We start from the raw sequence: 22,251 nt of genomic DNA, 5'->3' as shown, positions 1-22,251 counted from the left end.
GTTCAATATGCCCTGACAGCCTACAAGGACCTACTTCATCTGGGACAACTACTGATAGACAGACAACACCACGGTCATGTGGTATATAAACAAGCAGGGGGGCACACATTCTTACCCCCTTTGCAGACTAGCCATGGCTTTGTGGGACACAGCATTGACTTACCAAGTTCACCTGTAGGCACAATTCCTGCCAGGAAAGGAAAATCCTCTGGCAGACGAACTAAGCAGAAACCTCATGGATCCCCACGAGTGGCAGCTGGATCCACAAGTCTTAAGCATAACAAGGAAATGGGGATGCCCGGACATAGATCTATTTGCCTCCCCACACAACTACCAACTAAAAAGATTCTGCACAAGGACTTATCACAGTCAAGCATGGAAAGTGGACGCCTTATCTTTCAATTGGAAAAACCTATCAGTATATGCCTTTCCTCCACTGCCTCTCCTCCCCAAGGTACTCCTAAAGGTCAGACAGGACAAACCAAAAATTATACTGATTGCCCCACACTGGCCTCGCCAGTACTGGTATCCGATCTTAAGGAACTTGTCTCAATGCCCAGCCTGGACCTTACCTCAAATACCTCATCTACTCTCCCAACAAAACAATCAGATCCTACACAGCTAACTCGGGACTGTAAACCTGGCAGCATGGCAGATTATGTAGCCATACAAAGCACACCTCTCAGTAAAGCTGTGATGGATGTCATTCTGGAAGCCAGAAGGCCTAGTACTAAGAAATCTTATGCTGGAAAATGGAAGAGATTTTGTGCTTGGAACCAGGCACAAGGAACTGATACAGCCGTACCAAATATTCCTCAGATTTTGCAGTACTTAACTGAGATGCTGGACAAAGGTCTATCTTTTTCATCAATTAAAATTCATGCCTCTGCCATTTCGGCTCATTACAATACAGAGCCCACCAACCTTTATTAAGGCAGTACCTCAGAGGAGCCAACAATTTAAGGCCTCCAAGGAGATCGCCAATACCTGCATGGGACCTCAATTATGTCTTGGAAAAACTCACCTTACCTCCATTTGAGCCAGCTGCTACTGCTGATACAAAGTTTTTATCCTGGAAAACAGCTCTGCCCTAGCAATAACTTCTGCAAGACGAGTGTCAGAGCTACAGGCACTCATGGCTGTGGAACCTTTTATCATTTTTTATCCAGACAGGGTCTCTCTGAGGACAAACCCAACATTTATGCCTAAGGTGATGTCCAGTGTGGCCCTTAACCAAACTATTCATTTGCCAACTTTTTATCCAAATCTGCAGAACAAGGGGGAGAGAATTCTGCATTCTTTGGACGTACATAGACAGCTTATATTCTATTTGGACAAAACTAAAGTCTTCAGGAAGACACAGCAATTACTAGTGGCATATGCTGTAGGATCACAAGGAAAGGCCATCTCCAAGCAGACTATTTCAAAGTGGATAGGCCACTGCATTCGTTTCTGCTATTCACAACATGGCAAGCCAGTGCCTAAGGGCATTAGGCCACATTCAGCCAGAGCTGCAGCCACTTCAGCAGCCTTTCTCAGGGTGTTCCAACTAAAGACATTTTAGAGGCTGCTACTTGGAGTTCAGTGCACACCTTTACAAAGCATTATCATCTGCCACTTTGCTCTAAATCCAGGGCAGGCTTTGCCACTGCAGTTCTGCAGGGCCTCATAGCCACTCCTAATGCTGTTTAGCTCCAGCCTCCCAACCATAGCTTTGGGACTCTACCCAAATGTAATGACTGCAACAGTGAAACACGAAGAACATAGTACAGTTGTGTACACTTACCATAAATGTAGATGTTCGAGTGTATTCACTGTTGCAGTCCAGGTTACCCACCCGCCATCCCCCTTATTTCTGCTGGAACTTATCTTTTCTTCTCTGATCTGTACAACCTATGTGGTGTATTTGCTTGTAGATGAAGATAAAGTTTATATTGGTGCATGTATGTTTTTTTATATACACACATCTGTATATACATATGTGTGTGTATATATATATATATATATATATATATATATATATATATATATATATATACATATATATAAATATACATTTTGGCTACCCTTTAGAGGGCACCTGACATCAGGGGCAAGAAAAACTGAAGAAAATGGCGTCTGCTGCATCCTTTATACCCCTGGCGACCTGATGTCAGGGAAGAGGCGACAGCAACTTTGGAATTCAGGCTGACTGAGGGCAACCTGCCAGCAGGATTACCCAAATGTAATGACTGCAACAGTGAATATACTCAACATCTACATTTATGGTAAGTGTACGCAACTGTACTTTCTCAGGCTAGTGGCTGTGCTGTGGGGGAGGACATTCTTAGTTCTATGCAGATTTTTTTTTCTATGGCACCCTCCAGGAATCCTTCTTCCCTCACGCTCCACAGTTCTCTTGAGACTCCTGGTCTGGGGGTCGGCTTGTCGGAGCGGAGTGTGACCCCCGGTTCCAAGGTGGCTGTTCTTGGTTCCAGGCTCCCATCCCTCTTTGGGCGGTCCAGCCTTCCAGGCCATGGAGAGGGCTCTTGCCTCCATTGGCAAATCCCCCCATGGCGGAGTCCTCTCCCCATCTGTGTCGCAGTTGTCACAAGCCACAACCACTGGGCATAAGGGCCTCAGGTTTTTTCCTCACAGGAGGACCCCCTCTTTGCAGTCTTTCCCAGAACTCCCCACTGAGGAAATACCTCGCAAGGTTTCGTGCAAGAGGAAGCACATGGACTCCATTGAGGAGTCTTTGACCGAAGATACAGACTTTGATGACGAGGGAAAGGTCCCCATGGTCACCCTCTGATGAGGTGTCCTTTGGTGACATCTTCAAGATCCTGAGACGGAGAGGTGACTGAAGTCCTCCAAGCCTTCCTCAGAGGAATCCGTGTTCCTGCAGGCCTTTCGTGCTCGGCCCCCTACCTCCTGGTTACCCCGCCTGTTGATGAGCTTGTCCGCTCATCGTCCAACGTGCATGGAAGGCTCCTGACACCCTGGAAACTATACCACGGAGGCCTGACGAGATCTTATCTCCCCCAGCTGAGCATCCCCGTTGGTCTAAAGGTCTTCCAGTAGATGTTATGGTTGTGGCGTCTGCAACCAAGAAAGATTTGGCAGAAGAGAGCCAAGACTGTCCATCCGCACAGCAAGGAGTCCTGGGCGATTAGACTCGGGAAGCATGTGTTTGCTTCATCGACCTTCGCCGTAAGGTCCTTGAACTATTTGGCACACTTCACAAGGCTCCAGAAGGATCTAATCAACCAACTCTCTGAAACCTTGGCAGGAGCTGTTCTTGATGAGGTCTGTGACAACGTAGCTTCTCAGGTAGCGACCCTAGAATCCATATCCAATTCTTCCATGTGTCTTATTTGTCATGCAACAGAAGGAGCAGCTAGAATGACAGGAGCAGATATAGTTACGAGACGACATGCCTGGCTGCCACTTTGCGGACTCCTTTAAGGCTTCCTTTATGAACGCCCCCATCGAGTCCGCTTCTTTTTGGCCCTAAAGTTAAAGATACGCTGGCAAGGTGCGAACAAGATGGCAAAAACCCTGTCTGCTGTTAGGGTCAGACACACCACTCCTCAACGATTCTACTCCAGAAATCAGAGGAGCAGGAAGATTTGGCACAGAAAATCTCAGGGCTCTTTCCGTGACTCACATGCCAAGTTCTCCCCTAGAGGCAGAGGGGGAAACTCCAATGGAAGACTCCCCTTTTGGGGCAGAGGAGGTCCGTGAAACCGGGGTTCTAGAGATTCTTTCTCTGGTCAACCCTGTCAGCGCTCCTGAAGCGTTGCCCAATTGCACAACTCTGGAAGCGGTCGGGTTTGTTCTTCCTTGTACCCAATTGCCTGGTGAAACATAACCACCGATTCTTGGGTACAGTGGATAATATCCAGAGGCTATTGCATCCCCTTCCATCTATGTCCAAACCTCATCCAGCATCTTACCCGACCTTCCACCCAGTCAAAGGGAAACAGCAGCACACAAAATCCAAAAGCTGCTACAAAAAAGTCATCCAAACGGTCCCCCCAGACCAGATAGGGTCCGATTTTTACTCAAGGTTCTTTTTGGTGCCAAAAAAGACAGGGGACTGGAGACCGATTCTGGATTTCAGCACACTGAACAAATTTGTAAAAACAGAGAAATTCCAGATCGTTATGGTTCAGTCTATCCTTCCTTTTCTGGAAGAAGACGATTGGATGTGCTCTGTAGATCTTCAAGATGGGTATTACCATATAAAAATGAACAAGCACTCAAGAAGATGCCTCCGCTTCTGCATAGGAGCCAGTCACTACCAATTTCGAGCACTGCCCTTCGGTCTCTCTACAGCCCCCAGAGTGTTCAAATGCATGGCAGTCGTCATCTCTTACCTGCAACTTCAAGGATTCCAGGCGTTTCCATACCTAGACGACTGGCTCCTCACCGCCCCCACCAAGCGTCTACTGGAAGAAGCCCTAGACTACACTCTCCTCACAGCACAATGCCTGGGGATCACTATAAACTGGGAGAGAAGTCCAACACAACCCCAGCACAGTCTTTAGAATTCATCGAGGTACTGTTGGACACGAGGAATTGCACAGCATCTCTTCCAGATCACAGACTTCAAAAGAGTAAGACAAACAGGTTCAGCCACTGCTCTGTCACCACAAGTCTTCTGCTCGGTCCATACTCCCAACTGTTGGGGTCAGTGGCTCGATCACTATTGTTCGTCTGGCCAGATTCCACATGAGACTTCTCCAGTGGTTGCTACTCACTCAGTGGTACTCTGTGCAACACCCTTTGTCTTTTCAGGTACGTGTAACTCAGAGTTGCAAGCAAGATTTACTCTGGTGGACGTCTTGAAACCCCCAACAATGGTCTCGCCCCTTCAGCCCTCATCAGCCAAAAGCCACAGTGACCATGGACATCGCCCTGATGTGGTGGGGGGTGCTTTGTCATTGAAGTTCGGTCCAAGGCACCTGGTCGGAGACAGATGCCCTTTTGCATATCAGTGTCCTGGAACTGAGGGCGGTGCTACTAGCGTTGCAAGCATTCCATTCCACCTTCCGTCAGGGGCTATTGTGATCCAATCAGACAACATGTCAGTGGTCTGATACATCAGCAAGCAAGGGGGCACCAGATCTTACCTGTTATGCCGAGAGGCCTTGAGAATATGGCAATGGGCGATGGCTTCCAACCGCTTTCTAATTGCAACGCACATTCCCGGGAGCTCCAACTTGATAGCGGACAAGTTGAGCATTCTACAACCTCATGAGTGGTCCCTCAACCCTGTGATAGCGACAAAAATTTTCAACCGCTGGGGACAACCTTGCTGCGACCTATTCGCCTCCCCAGCCAACTACAAGTGCAGTAACTATTTTGCCCTGATCCCCCATCAGGGCCAGTCACCGAGAGACGCTCTAGTCCACGATTGACCCTCGGGTCTACTTTATGCTTATCCTCCTCTTCCCCTCATCTCCCAATTTTTGAATAAAGCACAGCAGTTGAAAAGCAAAGTGATCCTTATTGCTCCATATTGGCCTCGACAAGTCTGGTTCCCCTTTCTCTGGCCTCACCTGCTAGATCAACCATGGATCCTCAATCCATCCCTACCGTTGATCTTCCATCTGCAGGGTCTGACTCACCCCAATCTAACAGCTTGGTTTCTCCACTTCCTATGATTGCCAGGCAAGATGACCTTTCGTCCCTGGTGCGCAATATTCTATATCACATCTCATAAGTCGTCCACCAGAGTAATCCATCTCAGTAAATGGAAAAGGTTTTCATTATGAGCAGCGAATAAAACAATTAGTCCCTTTGTCAGCCCCAGTTGTGCTGGTTTTAGATTATTTCACATCTTTTCCAATCTGGTGTGTCAGCCTCTACTATTCGTGTTAATTTAGCTGCCATTTCAAACTTCTACATTGGTTTCCAGGATTCTTCACTCATGTCACATAGACTCTGTAAGACTTTTTCTTGAAGGGTGTTCACCTAAAACCTCCCTTTAGAGAACCAGTACAACCTTCGGATTTGGCCTTGGTTCTACAAGCTCTAACAGCCCCCCCCCCCCCTTTGAACCCGTGTCTTTATGCGATTTAAAGTACCTCTGTTGGAAAACTTTGTTTCTGGTTGCAATCACATCGGCCAGACGCTTGTCAGAACTTCAAGCCTTATGCATCAAACATCCCTACCTTATCTTCCATAAGGATAGAGTATCACTGAGAACCAATTCCTCATTTTTAACCTCCTAGTATTTTTTCCTAACCACTCTTAACAAGGGAGAGTATTGCCTGCTTCTCCCTGGATGTTCATAGGCAAGTACTGTTTTATCTGGACAGAACAAAATCTACCTGTAAACCAGATCAACTATTTCTGGCGTTTTCTGGACCAAGACTAGATCATCCTGTTTCAAAAGTTACATTGGCTTTATGGTTGAGAATTGCATTACCTTTATCTACAGCAAGAACAAGATCACCTTGCATCACAGAGTGAAAGCACATTTTGCAAGGTCTATGGCAACTAAAGCAGCTTCCACGCTTAGGCTTCCCTCAATGATAATTTGCTCAGCTGCGACGTGGGCCAAACCTCATACTTTTATCTTTCATTAAAAATTCGATTTGACCTCCAGAGGTAGAGCTTCTTTTGGCTCCATGGTGCTCAGGAATGTCCTTCCATGAGGGCCACCCACCCAGGGTTACAGGTAGTTGGGGACTCTGTCCTATCAGTAAAGCATGAACAAAGATTAACAACATCAGATATGTCTTGCCATAATGTTCTATCTGTGTTGTTGATTTTGTTCATTTGTTACTCCCCACCCTCCGTCCCCCTCCGGGAGGTTTGTGGTTGATCTCATATACTCCGTTATTGTAGGTCTGTTATAACCTCTACTTTTGTCTGTCAACTTGCAAACTCGATCTGAGGTAATAGGGAGCAGAGCATTCTGGGTAGGATCTTAGCTCGAGAGTTTTTTGGCTGACGTGAGCTTGGTATAAGACCGAGACTGTTCTGAGGACAGAACAGATAACCCATCAGTAATGAATGAATGAAGATCAACAACACAGATGGAACGTTATGGTAAGACATAACTTCTTTTAGTCATAAGTTGAAACTATGGAAGTGTACAAAACTTGATGCTGAGAGTTTTGTTTTTGTTTTACAGGGAAATTTTTTTATTTTTATATTTTCCAACCAGTCTCTGATGCCTGCCAGGGAAATATATCAGGATTCTGGGTTTCACGGCCTCTGCATTTCTCGTGATTCTTTTGAGCAGACTTCACATGAGAAAAATTTGGTAGTTCCTCAAATCTGTGTGAACCCAGCATAAAACACCCCCTAGCATTTCAGATTTCAGTGTTGGGGTTTGTGAAAAGGGAGTTATTTTGGTGGTTGGGCCAGTTATCACTCAACCCAGGTCTTCCCCTTCTCCCTTCTAGCCTTTGTTCAGTCTGTAACCACAGATGCCTCAAGCTTTGGTTGGAGAGCTGTTTTCAAGGGTTGAAAGTTCAGGGTCTGTGGAACAAGCAGGACAGAAAGAAACATTCAAAGTTCAAGCTAATGTTGGATCTAATAAATGCTGTCAGATCTTTGAATTATCTTTGGCTTCCAGGCCATCTGCTAGTAACCACAGGCAGTACTGCAGTGATGTGGTGCATAAGTGGGAGGCCGATCCTACCCCTTTTGCAGACTAGGTGTGGTAGCCTGAGAACTAGTAACTCAACACAGTCTGTCACGGTAGGGTGCTTGCATCCCGTCTGAGCTGAATATTGTTGCAAACAAGCTGAGCTGGACCAGGACAGAACCCCCCCCCTCCACATGAATAGAAGGTGAGCCATGGTAATCTTCTGGGAATTGATCCGTCAGTGAAGACCTCCTCAGGTCCGTTTGCCTCCATTCACAAGAGACAGTTAAAGAACTACTGCTGTAGGATTTCTTGCACAAGAGCCTGGAACGCAGATGCCTTTCGATGTCCTTCCATATCACCGTTGCAGCATTCATTACATTAGGGACCACCTGCCAAGGGCAACCTGACAAACCCACCAATGTACCAAACCCTTAGGTTGCTTTAAGGTATGCCGTAAGTCACACATATGCTTCTTACATAGTGTAGGGCATAAAGGTGACGTCTGGAACCATCCTCAGAACATAGCTACCAGTCCGAATGCCATCTTTTGATAGTCAGTCTGATTGCCCAAGTCGTTGCTGGTTACCTAGCCATTCATGTAAGTGCCCGTTTGGATTTTCTTGACTTATCCTTTTTGCTTTTAGCATTTGTGGTGGTGTGGGGTTTCATGTCATCCAGAAAGGGTAAAGGCCAGTGTGAGAGACATTCCCCATAAAGACAGTCACAAGCAGTGCTTGTTCTGTTTAGGAGCTTCTCACAACTATACATCCTATGCGATTTGTCAAGCATTTGTTCCAAAGACCTTACATAGTCATCTTTCCTCTCTCGCCATTTATCTTGAGAACCAGCGTCTAAAGATCTTGATGAGACACTGTGGTGGGTACTTCCCGGCCTGAGGATCAGGCGTCTTTGCTGAAAAAGTCTGGTCAGATTGTAGGGCTGTGTCTCCACCGGGCATTTCTGTTGAGGCCAGTGAAAACCCGGAGGATCCTCTGGTTTCTGGGCCGATTCCTCTGCCTCGGCCGGTTCGGAGGCTGGTAAGGATGTGACTTCTTGCATGTCCTCAGAGGCCTTGCACACATCTGATGTTCTTCGTGTTTCACTGTTGCAGTCATCACATTTGGGTTATCCCTGCCAGGGTAGCCCCCGGCAGGCCCAAATACCAGAGGCGTAGTATTTCTGCGGCGGTTGCTTTCGCTTCAGGACTAATGTCAGGTCATCAGTAGTATAAAGTAATGCAGCTGACGCCATTACATCAGTCATTCTTGCCGAGGAGCCCGAAGCAGAAGCAGTTCGCATGAGTGCCGGTCCGCCGCTACCAGAGTTCGTCTTCCGAATTTAAGTTGAAGTCTTCTAAAGCTAAGTACCCCATTGGGGACCCTTTTTTCTTGCTCTAACTGATGTCAGAAAAAGTTAATTGTCTCGCCTATGGAAAGCAAATACCACACCAAGACTTTCATTCTTACTGCGTCACTTGCTTAGGCCCAGACCGCGAAGTACCTCGCTGTCAAGTTTTGTGCCTTCTTCAATGCCTGAACTATTTGTCTGGCCCTTATTGTCGCTAAATACTTTTGATGTTCATCGTGCATACAGCTGCAGTCATAACAGATGGGTTCTCCTGCCATCAGGCAGGTCCTCGGTCGGCCGAATTCCAAAGTCTAGGTCCGGCGTCAGTTGTCGTCGCTTCTTCCCTGACGTCAGAAAAGAACCAGCCGACGCCATTTTCTTCAGTCTTTCTTGCCACGCGGTGCCCGAAGCAGAAGCAGTTCGCAAGTGCCGGTCGGCCAGCTCCTGAGATTACGAAAAAATTTGGAACCGAAGGCTTCTTAAAAGCTAAGTACCCCGTTGGGGAAACTTTTTCTTGCCTCAGACCGATGTCAGACAAAGTTAATAATTGTATTTCTTGTGGGAAGCAAATACCGCATAAGGATTTCCATTCCCTCTGTATACCTTGTTTAGGCCCAGACCACGACGTCTCGGTCTGTCGTTTTTGTGCTACATTCAACAAACGCACTATTAAGCGTCGGGCGGAGTTCGCCCAGCATTATTTTGGAAAAGCATTTAACTATACTATGTCGTCGGATACTCTGACTCCGGTTTTGTCTAAAAAACGCAAAGACAAGGACCGACACTCGAGGTCCGCGGCCTCTACCGACACCACGCCAAAGCCAACTACACGTGGTCCGGTTCTCAGCGAGGCGCCTACGCAGCCCCTGATTACCGACGACACATCTTTGGCGGTGTCTCCTGTACCCGAGGTTGCGGGCTCCTCGGCCCACACCCTGACTACAGATACCGAAGCCACGCTTGGCGTTGAAACACAGAATGTGGACAGGTCCACCTCCACTCAAGGTGTCTTCAGACCTTCCTCTTCTTTCTCTATCAAGGCTTTCACCAAGTCTAAAGCTACCATGCACCCTAAGAGACCAGCTACACAGGGCCCATGGCCAGGCCCCATGCCTAAGAAACAGATGCTTAAAATGGCTGAGGATTTAATTACTCTGATCAGGGGTTCTCAGCCACCTCCGGACAAAAGACCCAGAGTGGAGGAAGATTCCCCCTCCTCTGATCAGGGATCCATTATTTCAGAGCACTCTGATTATCAGGAACAGTCTTACTCCCCTTTTGAAGACTCTGATGCAGAGGAATCTATTCCTTCTGTATCCCCCCCTGAGGATTACCCATTTGGTGAAACTCTGCATACCTTAAGGGAACACTTCTACTGGGAAGGCCAGGATTATTCAGATTCCAAGAAAAGGCTCAGGGAATTTCTTTTGTTACCCCAGCACAGGCCTCTGGCTATACCTCCTGTCCTGGACATCCTAGATGATGATTACTCGGAGGCCTGCCTTAACCCGGACTCTCTTCCTCCAGCTCCAGTTAAGCCTGACAGGTACTACAGGGTTCCTGACTCGCACCAATTTCTATACAAAAGCCATGCTGCTGACCTAGAAACCATCTCACAGGGGCCCAAGGGAGTTAAGGCCTCCTTTGCCAAAAACCCATTGCCTTCCGAGAGAGATTCCAGATCCTTAGAAAGGTGGGGGGGGGGAAGGTATATACCTTGGCTACCTTATCCATGAGGGCCTTAAACTGTCAGTTTCATATGCTAAAATACCAACAGTTTCTGTTCTCTCAATTGAAAAGTAAAATGTCACAACCTGAACAACCAGACATGAAGGAGTTGCAGGATTTGATGCATAGTGCAGAACAAGTGGGTAAACATACCTTACAATGTGGTTTTGATGCTCTAGAGGCCTCATGTAGAGCTGCTGTTACAGGCTCAGTCATACGTAGGCATGCCTGGCTCAAGGAACAAGCCTTGCCTGATCTAAATTACTAGACGCCCCTCTTCAAAAGGATGTACTATTTGGGGCAAATGCTGAGGAAGTATTACGGAAAATGGAGGAAAAGGCTAAATCAATGCAAACTGTGAAAGAATTTCTGCAGGTTCAACCCCCACGTTTTAGTAGAAATTGGCTTTCCAAAAATTGGTCCTTTCCTGCCACAGACAGACCCCAAAGAGGCAGATACAGGCACCCGAGGGGCAGGGGACAAACACAAGGCTCGTACAGAGGCAGACAATGGCAAGCTCCTACACCAAGAGGTGGTGCGGACAACTCGCAATCTTTCAGAAAGCAAAACCAATGACTTTCCCCTTTGCATGCCAGCCAGGTCTCAAATGGCAGCCCCCTTAGGTGGAAAGCTGGCTCTATTCTCAAAAAATTGGCATATTGTCACAAAGGACAAATGGATCCTGAACATTATAAACAGAGGCTACAAATTCCATTTTCATACCCTTCCAAAAATGAAAGGCATGCCAAACCTGCCACACAATCAAAGGGCAGAGGCACAAAAACAAATTTCAGATCTTATAAACATGAAAGCTATTCAAGAGGTACCTACACACGAACAAGGTCAAGGTTTTTATTCCAGGCTATTTCTGGTGCCAAGGAAGGGAAAAGATTGGAGACCTATTTTGGATCTGTCCATCCTAAACACATTCCTACTCGTACCAAAATTCAAGATGCTCACTCTACAGCAACTTCTTCCCATGCTGGGCAAGGAGTCTTGGCTGGTAACATTGGACTTCAAGGAGGCATACCTGCATGTCCCAATCAGACAAAATTGCAGAAGATACCTCAGATTTCTTGCAGGTTCAACCCATTATCAATTCTCTGCATTGCCCTTTGGTTTATCTACTGCGCCCAGAGTATTCACGAAATGCCTGGCATCAGTAATTGCCTACTGCAGACTTCAAGGGATACAAATATACCCTTATTTGGACGACTGCCTGATCCAAGCGGACAGCAAGCACATTCTTCTGAAACATCTGGCTTATGTAATAATGTTATTAAACTCTCTAGGATACACAGTCAACAAAGATAAATCAAGACTAATACCCTCTCGGAAGATAATTTTCCTGGGTGCCAATTTGGACACAAACACCCAGATGGCCTACCTCACGCCAGAAAAGCAGGGGCAACTAATTCAATATTTCAGAACACTGGCAAATTGCACCAGGCTGACTGCAAGGAAAATCCTGCAGGCTCTGGGATTCATGGCATCTTGCATCTTACTAATCCCATGTGCAAAGCTGCATATGAGAAACCCACAATGGTACCTAAGAAACATATGGTCTCAACACAGCCACAGTTTGGAAACAATAATACCACTAATTCCATGTCTGCAAAAGGAATTTCTGTGGTGGGCTCAAGCATGCCAAACAAACACAGGTCTTCCATTCTGCAAGCCTCAAGCAAATCAAGTCATCACAACAGACGCCTCGGACTACGCCTGGGGGGCGCACATGACAGACCGGTGCATTCAGGGCAAATGGACCCAAAAAGAAAAGCACCTTCACATCAATCAAAAAGAAATGCTAGCAGTGATAAATGCTATTACAGCTTTCAAGGACCTTCTACAACCAGGTCAGCTATTGATAAGAACAGACAACACCACAGTTATGTGGTACATAAACAAGCAGGGAGGAACACATTCTTATCCCCTATGCAGACTGGCCATGTCACTTTGGAACATGGCCATGGACTTACAAATGGAACTACAAGCACAGTACTTGCCAGGCAAGGAAAACACGCTGGCAGACAACCTAAGCAGGAATATGACAGATCCACACGAATGGAAGTTGCATCCAAAAGTTTTTACAGAAATAGTCCAAGAATGGGGAAGGCCAGACATAGATCTCTTTGCCTCCCACAAAAATCATCAATTGACAAAATTCTGCTCAAGGATTTTCCATCCAAAGGCCTGGAGAGTGGACGCTCTCTCTTTCAGTTGGACATCAATGACAGTTTATGCCTTCCCACCTCTTCCTCTGCTGCCCAAAGTCCTATTGAAGACCAGAGCAGACAGACCAAAGATGATCCTCATTGCTCCAGACTGGCCAAGGCAACACTGGTACCCACTGCTGAGGAGCCTGACGCATTCCCCACCATGGACCCTGCCTCTAATGCCTCTTCTTCTGACACAGCACAGCTTCAAAACTCTTCACAGTCAACTGAAAACGCTCAATCTAGCCGCGTGGAAGATTCCTTAGCATCGCAGCAGGCCCTGCTCTCCAAGGAGGTGCAGGATGTCATTTTGGAGGCCAGAAGGCCATCAACTAGAAAAGCTTACTCCGCAAAATGGAAACGTTTTTGTGTTTGGAATGAGAAAAAGGGCCAGTGCCCTGGAAAGCTGAATTTACCTCAAATACTACAGTATTTGGCTGAACTGCTAAGCAGTGGACTTTCGTTCTCCTCCATCAAAATCCATGCCTCAGCCATTTCTGCAGAATACAACACTGATCCACCTTTATTCTCTCACCCTCTATTAAGACAGTTCCTCAGAGGGGCTAAGAATTTAAGACCTCCAAGAAAACAACCAATACCTGCTTGGGATCTTAATTTCATTCTGGAAAAACTGACTTCATCAGATTTACAATATTTGTCCTGGAAAGCAGCTTTCCTTCTGGCTATCACTTCAGCTCGTAGAGTTTCAGAACTACAGGCTCTTATGGCTGTCCAGCCTTTTATCATCTTCCATCAGGACAGAGTTTCATTACGTACCAACCCGTCCTTTATGCCTAAAGTGGTATCCAGGGTAGCTTTAAATCAGGCCATACATTTACCTAATTTTTATCCTAATCCTCAAAACAAAGGGGAGAGATTACTGCATTCCTTGGACATCCACAGACAACTGCGTTATTATTTGGACAGAACAAAGCCTTTCAGAAAATCAGAACAGCTTTTTGTGGCCTATGCGGTAGGAGCACAAGGAAAGTCAATATCCAAACAGACAATCTCAAAATGGATAGCCCACTGCATACGCTTTTGCTATTCCTTTCATGGCAAAACTGTACCTACAGGCATTAGAACTCATTCTACCAGGGCCACAGCCACCTCTGCAGCCTTCCTCAGAGAAGTTCCTACCAAGAATATTTTAGAAGCAGCCACTTGGAGTTCTGTGCATACCTTTTCTAAGCACTACAACCTACCATTATACTCCAAATCTAGAGCAGGCTTTGCCACTGCAGTCTTGCAGGGCATTTTGGCTCCTCCTAGCGCCTACCACCCCTTTCTTAGCTTTGGGATTCTACCCATCTGTTATGACTGCAGCTGTATGCACGATGAACATAGTACAGTTTTGTACCTACCATAAATGTAGATGTTAGAGTGCTAATACAGCTGCAGTCCAGGTTTCCCTCCCTCCTTCCCCTCTAGGGGTCTTCTTTTATGGTGTATTTGCTTGCAACTACTGGTCTTGGATTATATTGCATTGCATTATTACATAATTTTATGTATTACCTTCCTTCTGGGGGCACCTGACATCTGGGGCAAGAAAAACTGAAGAAAATGGCGTCGGCTGGTTCTTTTATACCCCTGTCGCACTGACGTCAGGGAAGAAGCAATGACAACCGACGCCGGACCTAGACTTTGGAATTCGGCCGACCGAGGACCCGCCTCACGGCAGGAGAACCCATCTGTTATGACTGCAGCTGTATTAGCACTCGAACATCTACATTTATGGTAGATACAAAACTGTACTTTCTCAATCTCCGTATTCCGAAATGGCTTCGGTAAGGCATCCGACTACTGATATTCTGAAAAAACTTTATAATAACAGAGAAGAGCACACAGGTCCAAAGCTGCCGACGACGCTTCTGTTAAGCTAGTCGCCAGTTCGCCGGTACTCGGTGAGGCGCTTTTGCATCACTTGATGCCTGCTTCATTTGATTCGCAGGCCTCTACCGAGACCCGTTTGGAGTCCGGTATGCCGCCAGACTCTTCTTCAACTATGGAACCTGCAGATGGGTCCGGAGCCGCTGAGCAGGCACCGGCTTCTGAGGAAGTTCTTCGCACTACCGATATTCGACACAAACCGAAGACTTTCGCGTCTTCAGTTCTTTTTAAAACTACCGAGTTTCTAAGGCCAAGCGTACGTGCTATGCCTAGAAAACCGACCAAAGTGCATGCACCCACTCTCTTGCCACAACATCAAATGCTTAAAATGGCAGAAGACCTTATGCTGATTAGGGGAAGTCAGCCTTCCCTTGCTAAGAGAAAGAGACCTGTCCCCAGCAGCTTCAACAGACCAAGAGTCCAAAGACTCTGAAGTATCTGATTATGAAGACATGCCCTTATCTGCTTATGAGGATTCAGGTGCAGAGGAGTCCATTCCCTCTGCTTCTTCTCCAGAGGATTTTTCTTTTGGTGGAACCTTACATACTTTCCACTGGGAATGGCAAAACTATCCTCAGTCCAAAAAGAGACTCAGGTAATTTCTAGATTTGCCACAGCATAGGCCTTTAGCAGTACCCCACTCTTGGATGTGTTGTGTATGATGTCTTGATGGAATCCAGTTTAACTCCTGATACTTTACGCCCTGCTCCTAGGAAACCAGACAGGTACTACAGAGTACCTGACTATCACAAATTCCTTTTCAAAAATCCTACTGCTGATCCAGGGCCTAAAGGTATCAAAGCAACTACAGTTAAGAAATCACCCCTTCGGACAGGGATTCCAGTGGTTAGGACAGATGGAGTAAGAAAGTATATACCTCTGCAACTTTCACCATTAGGGCTTTGAATTGTCAGATGTTCTTCGTGTTTCACTGTTGCAGTCATTACATTTGGGTAATCTGGTGGCAGGTTGCCCTCAGTCGGCCTGAATTCCAAAGTCTTGGGTCCTGCGTCGGTTGCTGTCTCCTCTTCCATGTCGTCAGGGGTATAAAACATGCAGCCAACGCCATTTTCTTTAGTCTTTCTTGCCGCGCGGTGCCTGAAGCAGAAGCATTTCGCAAGTGCCGGTCGGCCGACTACTGAAATATTCGAGTTTGAGTTTCAGAACCGAAGTCTTTAAACTTTTTTCTTGCTTTTTACCGATGTCAGAAAAAGTTAATAATTGTATTACTTGTGGGAAGCAAATACCTCATAAGGATTTCCATTTATACTGTATTCCTTGCCAAGGCCCTGATCACAACGTGCCTGGCTGTCAGTTTTGTGCTAGATTTAACCAACGCACTATTAAGCATCGGTATATTTCTGCATCTAAGTGTTTTGGAAACAGATTTAACTATCCAGAGATGTCGTCTGATAGCAATCTGACTACCGGAGTACATAAACGTAAAGAAAAGGACAGAGAAAGGCAGTCGAGATCCAAAACCGACAAAGCTTCTCCTAAGCCAATCGCCGGTTCGCCGGTACTCAGCGAAGCGCTTTCGCAGCCCCTGATACCCGCTGCCTTCAAGCTGCAGGCCTCTACCGACACCCATGTGGAGTCCGGCGTGCCGCAAGATAGTCAGGGCATTGGACCGACGGATGTATCTCCCTCAGATGGGTCCAGGGCCGCTTAGCAGGCACCGGCTTCTGAGGGTGTATTCAGACCTCAACATTTTTATATCAAACCGACGAAAGCTGCAAAACCAAAGGCAAAGACACCTTCAAAAACTAAAAAAACTATGCCTGAGCCACTTGCACAGGCATCCATGCCTAAAAAGCAGATGATCAAAATGGCAAAAGACCTTATTACCTTGATCAGGGGTACCCATCCCCCTCCAGCTAAGAGGCCTAGGCAAGACACTGACTATGAATCTTCAGATCAGGTTTCTATTTCTTCTGATCAGGAATTATCTTTACCTCCCTATGAGGATTCTGATGCTGAGGAGTCTGTTCCGTCTGCATCTCCCCCTGAGGATTATTCTTTTGGAGAAACCTTGCATACTTTGAGAGAGCATTTTCACTTGGAGAGTGAAGACTTCTCAGAATCATAAAAGAGGCTCAGGGATTTCCTCCTCCTCCCTCAGTACAAGCCTTTAGCCGTTCCCCCTGTGTTAGACATTGTGGATGATGTTTTTTCGGAGTCAAGCCTGACCCCTGACTCTCTACCTCCGGCTCCCAGTAAGCCTGACCGGTATTACAGGGTCCCTGACTCTCATAAATTTTTTATTTAGAAACTCTGCTGCTGATCCTGAAACTATTTCACAGGGTCTAAAGGGAGTTAAGGCCTCAACAGCAAAAACCCCTACCCCCCTCTGACAGAGATTCAAGGGTGCTGGACAGATGGGGAAAAAAGGTTTATACATCTGCAACCTTGGCAATTAGGGCCTTAAACTGTCAATTTCATATGCTTAAGTACCAACAACATGTTATGGGATTGCTGAAACACAAAATGATGTTGATTTCAGAATGTGCAGAAAATAAGGAATTGCAGGAATTATTGCATGCAGCTGAACAAGTTGGAAAGCATACTTTGCAATGTGGTTTTGATTCTTTAGAGGCCTCATGCAGGGCCGCAGTTACAGGATCTGTGATTAGGAGGCATGCCTGGTTAAAGGCACAAAATTTGCCTGATCATGTTAAAGCTAAATTGCTAGATGCACTTGTACAGCATGATTCTCTGTTTGGTATTAAGGCAGAAGAGATTTTAAAGAAAATGGAAGACAAAGCTAAGTCTATGCAAACTGTTAAAGATTTCTTGCAAGTGCAGCCACCTAGATTCAACAGACACTGGCTTACAAAAAAATGGTCCTTTCCTGTGTCAGACAGAGCTCAAAGGGGCAAATCCAGATGCCCTAAGGGTTCCAGGTACCAGGCTCAAGACTCATACAGGTCAAAGCAATGGGGCGCATCCACCTCCAAATCTGGGGGAGATAAAGCGCAAACATACAGAAAGCAATCTCAATGACTTCCCTCTGCCTACACCAAGCACTCATCTGTTGGCAGCACCCACAGGGGGAAAATTAGCACTTTTTACTCCAAATTGGCAATTAATAACCCACGACAAATGGGTACTGAACATCGTATCACAGGGATACAGATTCCATTTCCACACTCTGCCAATGACAAATGGTTAGCCAGACCTGCCAAAAAAACAATGGGCAGAGGCACAGAAACAGGTTAATTCCCTCATAGATATGGGGGCCATTCAGACAGTACCAGAACAGGAAAAAGGACAAGGTTTTTACTCAAGACTGTTCTTGGTATCCAGAAAGGACAAGACCTGGCGGCCAATACTAGATTTATCGATTTTGAACACATACCTGGACATTCCAAAATACAAAATGCTCACCTTGCAACAGCTTCTGCCCATGCTGGGCAAGAATGTTTGGCTGATGACTTTAGACTTAAGAGAGGCATACCTGCATGTCCCAATAAGACAGTCATGCAGAAGATACCTCAGATTCAAGGCTGGCTTAATGCATTACCAATTCTCTGCACTGCCCTTTGGCTTATCTACTGCGCCCAGGGTCTTTGCAAAGTGCCTGGTATCAGTAATTGCATTTTGCAGACAAAAGTATTCAAATATATCCTTACTTGGACGACTTGTCTCATTCAAGCAGAGAACAAAGACACTCTTCTACGACACCTGGCGTTTGTGAAAAGGCTTCTAGCATGCCTAGGGTACACAATAAACGAAAAGAAATCACAACTGGTACCCTCTCAAAAGATAATATTCCTTGGTGCAAGCTTGCATACAACTGCCCAGATGGCCAGACAAAGGCAACTGACTACTTACTTCAAACTGATGGCAACAAAGACCCAGTCTTCTGCAAGACAAATTCTGCAGGCTCTGGGCTTCATGGCATCCTGCATCCTACTAATTCCATATGCAAGACTGCATATGAGGAAACTGCAGTGTTACCTAAAAAGTTTATGGAGTCAACATTCACACAGTCTGGAAACAATGATTCCTCTCATCCCCTTCCTGCAACAGGAGATTCTATGGTGGGCAAAAGGCCTGTCACCAAAACAGGGGACGGCCCTTCACTCTACCCCCTGCCAGCCAAACCTTAACAACAGACTCATCAGATTATGCCTGGGGGGCCCACATGGCAGGAAGATGCATTCAGGGCATATGGGCACCAAATCAAATGCATCTGCATATCAACCAGAAAGAGATGCTAGCTGTTCAAAGTGCCCTAGCAGCTTTCATGGACTTATTTCATCCAGGGCAACTACTGATGAAGACAGACAACACCACAGTCATGTGGTATATAAACAAGCATGGGGGCACACACTCATGCCCCCTTTGCAGATTAGCCATGGCACTGTGGAACACAGCTTTGACCTATCAAATAAATCTTCAAGCTCAATTCCTGCCAGGAAAACAGAACACTCTGGCAGACTATTTAAGCAGAAATCTTATGGATCCTCACGAGTGGAAACTAAATCAACAAGTATTCAGCATAATAACAGAGAAATGGGGAAGCCCAGACATAGATCTATTTGCCTCTCCTCAAAATTATCAGTTGAAAAGATTCTGCACAAGGACTTATCACAGACAAGCATGGAAAGTGGACACCCTATCCTTCAGTTGGAAAAACCTGTCAGTTTATGTCTTCCCTCTTCTGCCTCTTCTACCCAAGGTCCTCCTAAAAGTCAGGCAAGAGAAGGCAAAGATGATATTAATTGCCCTGGACTGGCCCCGCCAATACTGGTACCCAATCCTAAGGAACTTGTCTCAATACCCAGCTTGGATCTTGCCTCAATGACCACAACTACTGTCCCAGCAAAACAATCAGATCCTGCACAGTCAACTACAGACTCTGAACCTGGCAGCATGGCTGATCATGTAATTATTCAAACAACACCTCTCAGTAAATCTGTGATGATGTCATTTTGGAGGCCAGAAGGCATAGTACTAGAAAATCTTATGCTGATAAATGGAAGAGATTCAGTGCTTGGAACCGAGCACAAGGGACTGACACAGCAAAGCCAAGTATTCCTCAGATGTTATAATACTTGACTGAGATGCTTGACAAGGGCCTATCTTTTTCATAAATAAAAATCCATGTCTCTGCCATCTCGGCTCATTACAACACAGAGCCTCCCATCTTTTCTCATCCTCTGCTAAAACAGTATCTTAGAGGGGCCAAAAATTTAAGACCTCCCAGATCATCACCAATTCCTGCATGGGACCTCAATATTGTGTTGGAAAAGCTCACCCTGCCTCCATTTGAACCAGCAGTTACTGCAGATATAAATTTTGTTATCTTGGAAAACAGCTTTCCTTCTGGCAATCACTTCAGTGGGGTCATATAGTGCTTAGTTAAACACAGACTTTGCTTAGGCTGTATTAAGTTGTCTGATATTTCCCCCATTTTATTTCCGACAGGACAAAGATGTACCTTTCTCAAAGCAGACTAATCCCGATGGTTAGTAGACTGTATTTCTTCCTGTTGTGAATCCACTAACAGGAAACTAGAAGCACTGGTCAAGTTCACATCTTACTAAAGGGATGACAACTGCTGCAGCCTTCTTTAAGAATGTTTAAACAAAGGCATTTGGGAGGCAGCAACATGGATTAGTCCACACTTTCTCCAAACACTACAATTTGGGCATTCTTTTTAACTGCTGATTGCTATAGCCCTCCTGCTATTCAGTTTTAGTACTCTCCCTTGAGTGAAGAGTACGTCTGTAGTAAGAAATTAGTCTGCTCCTGTAGTATCCTACTTAAATGTCTGTTTTTATGTTAAGTTGCATACATAACTAGTTCTGTAAGTGAGAACTACACTTAACTGCTTGCTGAGTCCTGAGTTAACGTATGGAACATACTTTGGTTTTGCTCATTGCAGCCTGTGAAAAATTGTAATCATTCCCCCTGTCAGCAAATCATCCCCCTGTCCACCGCCTTCACATTGCATCTTGATTTTTAAGTGCTTATTTCTCTTGCAGAGATCTGCTTGAAGGATATTAAAATTTGACGAGTTACTTAGTGTTAACATTGTATGCTTTGCTGCTTTCTTTGTAATGCGGCTTACCATGAGTTTTGGTGTTGATCTGCAAACTTGTTACTTGGGAAATAGTGAAGGGTCAAATAAATTTTAGTCTCTAATGTAGTGTAATATAAAACATTATTATTCCATATGGTTTGTCATTCAGTGGTGCAACATAATTTAAGATATGTTATTAACTTTGCTAGTTAAATATGTGTATCACTGTTTTTTTTTTCTTTTCTTACATAGCATTGACCCACAGTGTTGCTACAGTCTGCAATTCCTCAAATGTGAACTGCATGGATGCATACAGCTATACTCCATTGGACAGCTTACCAAGGGCACCAGTTAATCATGTGCCTGTTGCAACAGAAGAATCCATTAATTTGACTGCAAATGGGGAGAGTGAGTGCTTTAATTTATTGGACACTGGATTCTACCACTCGGACCTAACTTCAGTGGCTGTATGTACTGAGGACTCAGACAGGCCTACAAAGAAATTAAAAATGGGGCTTGCAGTTCCAGAAGCATTTATTAATGATGTCTCTGTAAATGCACTTGGTGTAGACTTTGAGAATCACACTCATCATATCACTAGTGCCAAGATGGCTGTTTCAGTGGCTGACTTTAGCAGCTTGTCTGCAAATGACGGGAAGGGATTCATGAACTCTCATACACTGCATCAGCACACAGCTCTCCACTCAGAATGATGTCTAGTAGTAGTGTCTAGAACAGTGGGTGTACAGCAGTGGAAACCTGATGGAAGAGTTTGCCTAGTCTTTCACTGGAAGTTCCGACTATTTTTTTAAAACTATGACATCAGTGATGTCTTTTACTCTTAAAACTTTCTTGATTTCTCAAGAACAATTTAATCGTTTATTTTCAATCCCTAAATGTGGAAATATCAAAAAATACATTCACGCAGTAGAGCTTAAGACTAAAATATTGAACTTCATGGTGCAGCTTTAAGCTCTGCTTCTATTTTTTTAAACATGTAGGCGTTCGAGGGGCCTAACGTCAAAACCAACAGAGAAGCAGTGGACAACTTGGAATGGCTTCCAATGGGTTGAGCTACCTTTGTCATAGTGGGTACGGTGGAATGTCAGTGTTTACAGGTACCAGACCTTGTCCCTGGCTAATGTAGCATTTTATTGAGGTAACAGGGCTGGGTTTTTCAAGCCTCTCAAGAGCAGGAATATATATATATATATATATATATATATATATATATATATATATATATATATATATATATATATATATATATATATATATATATATATATATATATATATATATATATATATATATATATATATATGTATTTTTTTTTTTTTTTTTTTTGTTAATGGTGGGAGGGTTTATCCATCTTGGAGTCTTTTCAGCACTTCAAATTTCAGCACAGAAAAATACATCTTTGTGAAAGCTACCACAGAAGACTGCAG

The 22,251-nt window shown here is 45.2% G+C and overlaps 1 protein-coding gene across 3 annotated transcripts in view; it reads left to right on the top strand.

Moving 5' to 3' along the window:
* The window catches only part of MIER3 (MIER family member 3), an 874,587-nt gene extending 852,590 nt beyond the window's left edge, over positions 1–21,997 (top strand). For all 3 annotated transcript variants that reach the window (XM_044063799.1, XM_044063797.1, XM_044063798.1), the window contains one exon: positions 21,056–21,997. In XM_044063799.1, the coding sequence (XP_043919734.1) occupies positions 21,056–21,516 (461 nt within the window). In that variant the 3' untranslated portion in view covers positions 21,517–21,997. The remainder of the gene's footprint in view (positions 1–21,055) is intronic.
* The last annotated feature ends 254 nt before the right edge of the window (positions 21,998–22,251 follow it).

This window comes from Protopterus annectens, chromosome 2.part2 (genome assembly GCF_019279795.1).
Source record: "Protopterus annectens isolate FY-2018-M chromosome 2.part2, PAN1.0, whole genome shotgun sequence".
Classification (NCBI taxonomy): domain Eukaryota; kingdom Metazoa; phylum Chordata; order Ceratodontiformes; family Protopteridae; genus Protopterus; species Protopterus annectens.
This window is presented reverse-complemented; position numbering and strand designations above follow the sequence as displayed.